The 11,597-nt window shown below is 38.8% G+C and overlaps 1 protein-coding gene across 3 annotated transcripts in view; it reads left to right on the top strand.

Annotated features, from left to right (window-relative positions):
* Positions 1–3,540, top strand: part of BVES (blood vessel epicardial substance) — a 57,844-nt gene extending 54,304 nt beyond the window's left edge. For 2 of the 3 annotated variants that reach the window (XM_057404684.1, XM_057404686.1), the window contains exon 8: positions 3,229–3,540. In XM_057404684.1, coding sequence (XP_057260667.1) covers positions 3,229–3,353 — 125 coding nt within the window. In that variant the 3' untranslated portion in view covers positions 3,354–3,540. Of the gene's footprint in view, positions 1–881; positions 953–3,228 lie in introns of those variants that run through there. The other variant, XM_057404687.1, reaches the window with a different exon arrangement.
* The last annotated feature ends 8,057 nt before the right edge of the window (positions 3,541–11,597 follow it).

Here is an 11,597-nt window from a genome sequence, read left to right as displayed (position 1 = left end):
ATTTGTTTCTTCTTTGCATTTTGACTGATGCAAGATTTCTGACTTCTGTAAAACATTGATAAGAATTCTTGATGAAAGGTTATTTATCTCACTAAACTGTAATGCTTCAATCTCTTTTTGCCAAGCTAGCTTGGTTTTTGTCCTGGGTACTGTCATTGCCAATGATGGGTTTGCTACCAAGGTGAGCTCTGCTTAAAGATTTGTATTCAATGTGTATTGTGGCCATGTATTCACATTTTCTCAGATCACAGGGAAAACTGAACAAAAAAGCTGCCATTTACCTTAGCACTGTTGTGTTTTCAACTTTGGTCTGTTTTTTAAGATTCAGTATGACGTATACACTGAGGCTTAATGTCTCTGTATCTTCCTTCTGCAGTCAGGCATTTCTTTATTTAAAAACAAACAAGCAAAATCCAAAACCCCCAGAAGTTTTAGTGAGGAACATATGGAAATTACAACCTTTTTCTTTCATTTTTTAATTAGAAGAATAAATTAATAAGAGAAACCTATCGGTGCAGGAATACTGTCTTGGCCTTGCTAGGGGATTAATTGTGTGGACAAAAGCTTCCCATTACAAATATGATATTTGACTACTAAACTACAAATATATTTTATTCTCCTAATTTCCATATTCTTAAAAAATTGAGCATTTATATTTTTTCATAATCCCAACTTTTTAAATGATGCTTTTATCTGTGCTACAGACAATAAGCTTTGACTCATTGAAATCAAGAAACTGATACAAATCTTTTTTCAAAGTGTTTAGTACCAAAAGAGTGAAAAACACGGATTACTAGGTCCCAAACTACAATTACTAACAAAGCTGTGTTTTGCATTTAATTAACTAAGAAACCCAACTAACTGTTTGCTTTTATATTAAGGAAATAACCAACAAGAGTTCTATAATGCTTATGGAGTGAGTCGTTTGCAGCATGATGTTTTCTGTTGATAACATCACATTAACTCAGCGATCATCCTCAAAAAGGTATTAAACTGAGGTTTCTTTATCATGTGATACTTGCGCTTGATATCCATGATCCGTTTGTAATTTATTAGTAAATGAAATTGATGTATCTTTTCCAAAATTTGAATTAAGCAGAAATAGTTCAACCTGATCAAAAGGGTAGCTTCACCTGACTTTCAGTTCTTTAAGAAACATTTCAGTATTAGTTTCTATTCAATAGTTTGATAGTAATTCATATACTTAGTAGTGATACAGTCTTTTTCTATGCTGTTTGGTTCAGATCACTCAAACCTGCTGGTCAGTAAATCTGTATTTGCAAACTTCTAAGCTAAACAGGGATGTAGAAACGTTTTGGTTTAGTAACATTTTTATTGGTATTATCCCATTATGTGTGTTCCCTGTGTTATACCCAGCTTGTGGTTAAAAGCAGAATTAAATTTCATGGGGAATGCCATTTTGATAGGTATTTGGACATAAATACTCTAGAGAGATGTATGGAAGGCCTGGGTTCAAGGTCTAACTCAATCTCTTGAACACCAGTCCAATGCTGGATAGAGGCATCAGCAGACAAGTTTTTTGTATTTGGAGAAAATGAGGGCATAACTTGCCAGTACTAGTCCTTACATTGGATCCTGTCGAACAGGCTTATGGCTTCTTACTTCTGGAGAGAACTAAACACTTTTAAACCGAAGAAAACAATTCTAAAATGGCAATAAACTTATAAAAGATCTAAAAAAAACCAACCCAAAACAACAACAGCAACTAACTCAGTATTTTCAGACATCCTTTCACCCTTGAGTGCAATTTGTTGGTGTCTCTCAGCAAAGTCAATCTTGTATCCAAGCACACCCACAGACCTTGGATTTAGACAATTAAATGATCTAGTCATCACTTGTTTAGGCCATAAAAACCCATCTGTGTGAAAAGAAGTGCTTAACAATTCCAGTATTTAAAAATGTGTTTGAGTAATCTCTTATCATGGCAGTTAAATTAGTTTTTGAATGTCAAAAGGAAAATCTAATACTTTTTCAACATAAAAGCTCTAAAAAGCTAATTCCAAACAGTGTTTGTGTGAATGTGACTTAAAAATACAATAATACAATAACCCACTAGTCTTGCCTATAACCTCTGTTTTGTTCTCCTTATGCAACACAAAGAAGTCCTTCATAAATAGGCTTCCTTAGCAGAGTACTTTACTGTATATCTGATGAGCTTTTTCTAAAGTCATAAGAATAGCCCTGCAAGAAGAGTATGTTATGGCTAGCAGTACTTTTTTCAAGAAAATCTGAATTTTAGCGTGTATATAAATAATCGGGCGGGTCCACTACCTCTTGCTCTTTTCCTCTCAAATGGTATTTCAAAGATGTACCTAATCTTTCTGGTCATCATACACTAGCTGTTTACAACCTTGTGGCACTGTGGTGGTCTGACTCTGGAAGGAGGTACTGGGAGAAAAAGATGTCCAAGTGCATATGCAATTTCAGAGTGAACAATAGAAGATAAACCTGCTTGGCTGATGTCAAGGGAGTTCCCTGGTTTAGCCCTCATGCTGAAAACTTGACAACAATAGAGGTAGCTTGCAGCTACCTCTGGAGCACAAAAACTCCTTTTAATGTTTTACCAGCAATACCTGTGGTGTGCATCCCGCTCTGGCCAGCTCTATGAATTGCTGCTTTGGAGAAATTAAATCACTGTCAGTCAAAAGTGACCTTCACCTGTTAATCTTGTTTTCATTGTGGTTCTTTATGGGGGTATCATATTTTCTCTGAGTTTTACATTGTCATGCTTTTAAGGCAGTTAGGGCTGTGATCGTGTACCCACCTGAGGTTTGCCCAGTACACTGAGGAATTCTTTCACAGCCAAGGCAAGCGTGCAGGTGTACTTCCCCTTTGTACTTCAGGCAGCTGTTCATGGTGTTGTTTGTGATGAAGAATTAGTGGGTGAGTAACAGTAAGAAAACAATTGCCAGGGGCATGGCATTGGGCAACCTCAAGAAGTCAGGATTTGCCCTGAATCTGGGGAGAATACTGTGCCTGTGCCTGGCCACAGGATTTCAACCTTGGAGATATTGCTGGTTCACTGCAGCATGGCTGTCCCACATCCAGGATTTCCTGATACCTGTGGTCAGATAACAAAGAAGCCTTCACTTATAAAATCCTCTCACGAGGGAACTAGGACAGGATTACCAGACTGTGTACTAAATAGGTGTATGTAGTAGGTGTATGGCATAAAATTAATTCGTAATTTCTCTGTAACTGTGACAGGCCCAGGCCGGACATCTCCCTACCTGAGAACTTCCACAAAAATGAAGCCAATAGAAGAAAGTGTTGAAGATGACGTCTTTGAAGCACCATCTGCTGATAAGCTTGAACTCCAGCGGCTGCCTTAAACAGATGTGTCCTCCAGTGTATCTGGGCTTGCCAAAGCTCCAGTGCAAGAGGAAGAAGCTGAATTTGAGAGGAATCTGAAAGCTAAAACCACATCTCCGTGTTTGATTTTGCCACATCATATGTCAGTGGCTTCTAGATGAAATGTCACATTTTATTTTATTTCTAAATAAAATAGATAAAAACTTGTGTGGGTTTTATTTTTGGTTTTGGGACATGGGTGGCTGCTTTATTTCTACTTTTGCCACCATAAATTTAGTATTAAGTGGCTGACTAACCTGAAATTTCTAGAGATTTATTCCATAGAGAATACCCCAGATTTCATTTTGGTAAGTTTCTTAGAAGCCCCAGTCTTAGTGTTTTTCAATGGGAGATTTTGAAGCTGTGTTTACAAAGCCATGTTGCTGTTACCATCATTGGTGTGAGTCTTCGATGAAATAGGACACACACTCTTCTGCACCTTTTGGTAGGTACTTGACTCTAATTCCGGTGTTTCCAAACCTGACTGCTTGACTCTACAATTATAATAATTACTTCAATTTTAATTTTTCTTGGCCAAATACTTAAATATAATGTTGCCTTTTGAACCTTAACTTTTTCTTCTTTAGATAACTGTATTACACTGAAATCTGTGCTGTTCTTGGTCTTATCTGTGGAATGATTGAGCTGTTATGGATTGACCTTTTCACACAGCAATATGTGAGGTACACATGACACCTGATGTAGGAAAATCAGTTCATACCTCAAAATTGGGTAGCTGCAAGTACAGTAAAACATAGTCTCATGTTGGGAAGCATTGGGAAGCCTTTATAACCGTCACTTGTATTAGTCCTGTCTGTGATTTGTGGAGACACATAGATGGTACCTGTATTTCTGTGCTTTGGCAATTCTTGAAATTTGTTATGTACAAACAGTATATTTTAACTAAATATAACAAAAAATGGATTCTGTTCCATTTATTGAATTGCACAACACTCCGCTACATACAATAATAGAGGTTTGGCTTAAATTTTCAAGCTGTCAGAGGTGTCAGAACCTGGGTTTTGCTGGTTTGTTTCACTTCATTTTATTTCTAAATATATCCTGACAAAGCATCCTTGAGTCAGCCAAGCAGTTCTCTCCTCAAGCACATGCACTCTCAAAACTTGCAGTTAAACAATTGCAAGTTTGAGCTGTGTTGTCAGCATTCCTGCTTCTGTGAATTTAAATCCAGTGTTTAATATTAGATCAATATGTCTTGTGGTTCGGTCATTTTTGCATTATTAAAAACATCACTCTGAGGTGAGACATACTAATTTATATGAATAAGTGTAAAATACCTTTAGGCCACTCATCTGCAAAAGACAGCACACTGGCTTCTGTTAGAGCTGATGTGGTTTATCATCTAAATCTGATTTAATGTTAGTCATCACAGGTAGAAATTAGGAAGTCCTCTTGCAGCTGCTGTAGTTTAAGCACAAGTGCTAGTTGGAACAGCTTTCAAAACCACTGGTTTGATAAACCAAAATGATACGTAGGATCAGCTGCGAGCTGAGGTAAAAGTGGGATTCAGCAGCTAAAATATAAATGCACATTTAGAATCTTACCACATTTTTAGTAGCTGACTGTCAAGTACTGGCAACTGAACAGATTACACCATGAAAAAAAATACAGTAGACAGCAAGAAAGCTGAATATATGCTCATTGCAAGGGTCTTGGACTTGGGTTTGGATTCTGTGACCTTTGAAGGTTCCTTCCAACCCAAGCTATTCTATGATTCTGTCATTAGAAAATACAAAACAATCTCCATGCAGTAAAATGCATGCTAATGGAGAAATATGTATCCTCGTAACTCCAGTGACTGTGTGGTGCAAAGTTGTGAACTTGTTTGAATTATTGGATGTCCTGTTTCTTTTAATAAAAAGAATACTCACAGAACATTTCAGTAGGGTAAATTATAAAAAATGCAGACTTACTTAATTTGGGATCTCTGCAGGTGATCTGATCTAGCCTCCTCTAAAGCAGGGTCAAGTTCCAAATGAATGGAAATGTTGCAACGATGGAGACAAAAATATTAACAGGCGCCGTTACAAGAAGATGCCTGCGTGTGAGGACCATATGTCTGAGATGTTTATCTTCCTTTTGGATTACAGGACAACAGACTTTGTAAATAAAACAATTCTGTATATTTTTGCAGGTTTTACAAAAGCTGCTCTAAGTAATTGGTTATTGTAAGGAAAGTGATGGTTGCAGACCTACAGATCAGTGGGTGATGGCTTTCTTCTTCCTGGCAGTGCTTTCATGCTCTGCTTAAGAAGTGTAAGAAGCATCCTGTAGTAATTGAGATTTAAGGGAGTATTTGTATCCATGGGTAGAGGGTGGCTGTAAACCCATTGTTAGTTCATTTCAAGATGTGATTAGTAGATCAAACATAAAACAATGTATATTTTTAAATCCTAACATCATGTTTTGTTGGTCATAACTGTAACCATGTAGCAGATGGGAATTATACCAGCAAATAGTTATTTCTACTAACCAAAATATCTGTAGGAGAAGAAATGAAGGTACTTCATCAAAATGTGTCTTATGTTTTGGGTTTGTTTTGTTTTTTCCAAGAATTCTATGATCTCAATGCATTTACATAAATACAGCAAAACACATATGGAGGTTTGTCAGGGAGACTGGACTAAGAGGTGTCCCTGTATAAAAAATTGTCTTATAAACTTCATTTCAGGCTCTGTCCTGCTCTTGTAGCAAAGCCCCATTTGTCTCAGTCCTAATCATGTGGAATGAGCTTCACGTGGAGCTGACCCAGCATCTCTTCAGCTGCACCTCATACACTCAGGAGCTTGCGTGCTCCTACTCCAGAAGGTAAATCCACTTTGAAGAACAGTAATTCTGGTCACTAGGAGAGGATTAAAAAACTCAGCTTAGCCCAGTGCGTGGGAAGTCAGGTACGTAAAAACTGCTGCAGTGCAGAGCTGGTAAACCTCCAGATCTTTATTAACATGAAGAAAGGTGCTAGTCACTACCCACGTCACGTTTGTACAGGTGAAAGCCACCTCTCAGGTTCTACTCCATGATGGATATTTGCAGTAAATAGCAAGCTTAGAACAGGTCAATTCAATGATCAAAACTATTTCAGTAATATGAATGTAATTTAGATACCCCTGTTTTTTTTTTTAATGGTCATTTTATAAAGAAGCCAAATGTATTTGAATTTGTTTGTTTGTTTTGGATGGGTATGCAAATACTAAATGCTCATTTCTTTCTTCCTATACTATTTCCCTTGAAGAGGTAAGTGCAACTGAATTATAATCTCCTAATGGAAAATATGCTACTTTGTTTGATGTACGCATTAGAAAGCAAAACAAAGATGTAACAAAAGAGGCACTTCAGTAAAAAAAGTGGAACAGTAGCAGTGGTGATACAGTTAAAAGGCAAGAGCCCAGTTCTTCCCTAAATTTTGGTATCTAGGTGGAGCCTATTGCAAAAGCAGACACTCAGAAAGTATCTTCATATGTGGAAGGCAGCAATTTCTAGAGCAACATTGTGCACAGGTCATCACAGATACACTCACAACTCGTGGATGGAGTTTCGGGAAGTGAAATTGTAGCAACACGTTTTAACCTTATTACTGGAATTACAGCAACAGTTACTTTAATTGTTGTTTCAGAAACGCAGTCATAGGAAGTGCCTCGGAGTGAAATGTTTTTCTGTCTCTACTGCCATGTTGGCCACATCTGCTTCTGATTAAAGGGGAATGGGTTCTAAGTACTTAAGGGATTAATAAGAGAAAAGAAACCATCTTAATTAATTAACCCTGACATTTAAACTTCCTGAGAGCATGATGATGATCTGAGAGTCATCAGAGTGTGCAGAGAAGCAGTGTGAAAGCAGAAGTTGGAGGATTGCTCTGTATTGATTGCAGTTCAGTCTCTAGACTTTTTGCAATAAGGAGAGCGTAGCAGAGTGGCTTAGCAACATGACAAAAGTTGATGGGTTGGGCCACTTAACAGAGCTAACTGCTTTCCTTTTGATAAAGTTATGACTACAGGAGGAATGGAGCATTTTCAGTGACCTTAAATATTAGCTGAATTTTAGTGCACAAGAATATTTACTTGGCACTTAATGAACAGGAATAAGTTACAGATCAGTAACTGAGCCATGCCATGCCTGTGTGTTTGTCAAATACCTGTTTCTTTTCCAGAAACCTCTTTAAGACCCGTAAGTCAGAGCTCTAGTAGAATCTGGGGCTTTGCACAGGGATGGGTGTAAGTTGTGTTACAGTTTCCGGGACCTACTGTAGCTATCAGACACCTCAAATGAATCCTGTCCAGCCACTGCAATTTACTGTGCTTGACTTCCTCCTTAACTTTCTCCTAGGGGATTAATGTCTGTTACAGCCACATCCTGGTTTCCTGTGCAAAGTGCTTTTGGGATAACAATTCCCCATCATCCTTTGTAGCAAAGAACAAATCAAAAGCAATGTCTCTTGACATGCATCCATTTGTACACTATTCTATCAATGCTATTGTGTCCACTGTTACTCAGTGCTCTATTATATTCCAGGAAAATGAGGAATTTAATAGTAGTACAGACATCGTCTGCCAAAATACTGTGAAGAAATAAGAAACTTCTAAGCATTTAAATGCTGAGGAAATTGTGCTTTCTCTCTCTCAGTTGTTTTAAAAGCAATGTCCCTGATCACACCATCCCCTGGAGTTTCACACTGTGCTTTTTTTTTATTGTCCAGTGTCCTTGAGCTTCTCTCCAAATGATGCAAAACACACAGCAGCAAGCAAAAAGGCTTATACTGAAGGCATGAAGCCAAGCTGATAGTGTATATAATGCTCTAACACAACAAAAACACACTTCTTACTCCGTTCATGTGAAGGTGAATTAAGATGACAGGTTTGTCTAGGTAGAACTAAAAGAAAACCCAGGCAGCTATCTGATTGTAGTTCCTTAGACTGGGAAGGTTCATGCACTGAACATCGTTATTGTTCTATCGGCATTTTCCCATCACACCTCCACCACCATTTCCCTTTCCTGAAGCACACAGCACTGGCCTCTGCCAAAGCACCCCTGGAACTGAGCTGTGAGCTGGGCAAGGGAAAGAGGGTTCTTATCTCCATATGGGGATTACACTAGGATCTGGGGCAAGGGGGAAGCCCAGGTGGAGATGGCTGATTCATTTGACTGGGTGTGAGGAGATGGGAGTGAGCTCAGCCAGCAGGAGTAAATCGGCACATGGGTAGAGGTGATCTCTCTCTTCTTGGTTCCTTGGAGTTGAGCTGGGTTGTCCTCTGTGCCTGGAAGACACACTGAGGATATGCTTGTGGAGTTTGCTTAAACTTCTGTTCCTCTGACATGCTTCTGTGATGGCTGCAGGCTGGGGAGAGGTAAGTGATACTGAGCACAGGGTGAGCAGCCTGTGTGGTTCCTGCAGTTTCTACATCCACAGGGGTTTGTCCTTCTTAGAAATTCAGCCAGATTTAGTCCTGTGTTCCAGCTGATATTTCATCTTTGTAAGTGTAAGGGGAAATTTCAATGATGTGATTTTGTCTAAAATTAAAAGATGCTTGGTTTTGAGGATGTGAAATTTGAGTTGCTCTTCTGGAAACCCAATAGAGAAATGAAGCACACAGAAGCATTGTGGGGCTTGTCTGTCTGCCTGCCTGTCTCTTTCCTGCTCCCTTTACTCTTTCCTCCTTTGAATCAAATCTGGCAGTAGGGGCAGTTGTCAAAGGAAATGTTATTATGCTTCTTTGTAGGCTTTTATATGCTCACCACTAAGCCCTATAATTAGCAACAGAAAAACCTTGCATTGACATGTTAGCATCGTATTTGGAGGAATAACTGTCCATTAGATTACTGCTGCTTTTGACTTACAGTATATTGAATTGAAAACTGGGTTTATGTGCGTAAGTAGAACTCTGTGTTGTAAAATACCTTACAGAACATGAAACTTTAAATCCTTAATTAAATGTCAAAGGGGAAATCATATTACTTAAACAGGACAACAGTAGTGTCTCTTAGAAAGTGCAGGTTTCCCCTCTCCTGGTGTGTCTTGGATATCTTTTAATTGCATAAAACTAGTACTATGAGTTCTTTTTTTTTTTTTTTTTGGGGGGGGGGGGGGGCCGAAGAAGAAAAAAAGACCAAGAAAATGCATTTTTAGTGTGTTATTCCTGGAGAGCTTGGGATTCTTTTCAGGGCTCTGCAGCAAACGTCTGCTCACTCTGCTGTCTTGCCCTAGAAATGGGGGTCTGAGCCTTTGCAGGTGAAAAGCCAACAGACAAAAATCCCTAAATAACCTTTCAAAGCAAATCTGTAACATAAGTGGGGTTTATTTTTATTTTGCTTTAGTGGGCTGAGAACCCTGGTTTTCTTCACAGAACAGACAATTGTTTGGGTCTATATTTAGAATGAAAATACAGACAATATTTGGTAGCATATTTAGTGTGTATCCTAAATGGCATGTGAATACATAGGTGGTATGTATCCAGGGGATATTACCACGGAATCCATGGAATTATATTAATTTAAATCAGTCAGTTGGAACTAATTACAGTTTGTCTACAAGCTGTTTACATTGCATTTGGTTCAAACCGGTTTATTTTCACATTTGCTGTCTTAATGGGTGGAGACTCAACTAAATTTTAAATCTTATCTCCATTCGTCACAAGCGTATCAGAAGATCAATAGCTTTCTGAACATTACCTTGAAGCAACAAAGAGAAGTGAATTGGTAACTCTTCCCTGCTGCAGTACTTTGCCATGGTCAGGGAAGGTGGAGCTGGGAGGCAGCATTATGGCCAACTCTGTTCCTAAAATGCTTCTAGATCGCATTCTGCCAGCACAAATGTTTCTTCCAGTACAACCTAATGGCATGACCCCAGCTGAACTCTGATTGACTGTCAGAGCTGTAATAGAAACAAGTTCTTTGTGAGAGCACTCTGGAATTTGTGCTGTTTTGCTCAGCAGAAGAGAAATATAAAAATCCTCATATTGGGAGAAAAGAATGCAGCAAACAGCAGCCTCTGCTGGGGAGAAACCTCTCAAACTTTTCTAAATGCTGTCAATATCAGTGGGGAAGCAAATATTGGAAAGGGGGAATTGGAAAGACAGTGATTTAGCAAAGACTGTGGAAGTGCATGCAAGCTTCAGGCTTGATGATAGGCCAGATGAGCTTAGAATATGTCACGTGATGTCCGAAATAAGTGATGGAGGTAACATTTCTGTAGGGTGGGGCGAACAAGTGTAGTTATGATCGAAGACTTGGGGCAACTATTGAACAGAATTGTTTTGATAACTGGTAGATCAGCAGGCGGCCCCTGCACAACTTCACCAGAAAGCTATTCCTGTTAAAGGACACAGCAACAACAGTGTACCACAGGCAACAGTGTAACTTAAAGCTCAAATCTCTCTTCCTGCTTCCAGTTTTCTTTTTGGAGATGCTTTCTTCACCACTCTGAGTTAGATGCAGTAGAGCCTATCGACTAAAGACAAGGGAAAAATCAGTTGTGCAGTGAGTAACTTATTTGTGTCGTGGAAAGAATGATCACTACACTATTTGTGTCTGAAGCAGTTGATCAGAGTTGTGTTCTTGTCCAGTATCATATTTATCATGCTATACAGTGCATTTAGATGTACTAAAAAGTGCTGACTGCTGAAAGTAATGAAAAACCTCAATAAAGTCAACATGAAAAAAGAGACAATGTATGTAAACTGTATGCAAGACAGTTTAATGGCTTTTGGAGTGGGGAAAGTTTGATTTTATTTTTTTCCAAAGAGAGAATTGTTTCTGGAGAATTTCCACTGTCATCTGGCACTTTCCAGCACTAAACTTCAATTTGGAAAATCAAACCCTCTTAAGTGTTTTCCTATACTCTTTTTACTCTCCTTACCAGCTCTGTTGAATGAATGCTATGTGTATTAACCTTAGTGCACTAATACCCAAGCCCAGTTCTGGCTTGTAATATGAAGAGAAAAAGATAATATTTATTGAGCTGTTAAAGAAATTTTTGGCATCTGCAGTATGGCTCTCGCAGAGCGAGCATTGCTCTCATGGCCAGGTAAATGGGAGAGTTCTCATCAAAGCCTGCCTCGTTATGATTTTGGTACATTGTGTAGCATAGTGGGGAAGCAGCAGATCAGCTTTGGCAGCTAATGCTGTGGCAATCCAAACACGTTCAAGATTCCAGCTAGCTACTCTGCCTTTTCCCTGATGGCCCGCCCCTACCCCTTCAGAATAGGGCAGGG

This window comes from Pezoporus wallicus, unplaced genomic scaffold, assembly GCF_028554395.1.
Source record: "Pezoporus wallicus isolate ANWC-B61680 ecotype Strahan unplaced genomic scaffold, APGP_CSIRO_Pwel_v1 contig_6923, whole genome shotgun sequence".
NCBI lineage: Eukaryota > Metazoa > Chordata > Aves > Psittaciformes > Psittacidae > Pezoporus > Pezoporus wallicus.
This window is presented reverse-complemented; position numbering and strand designations above follow the sequence as displayed.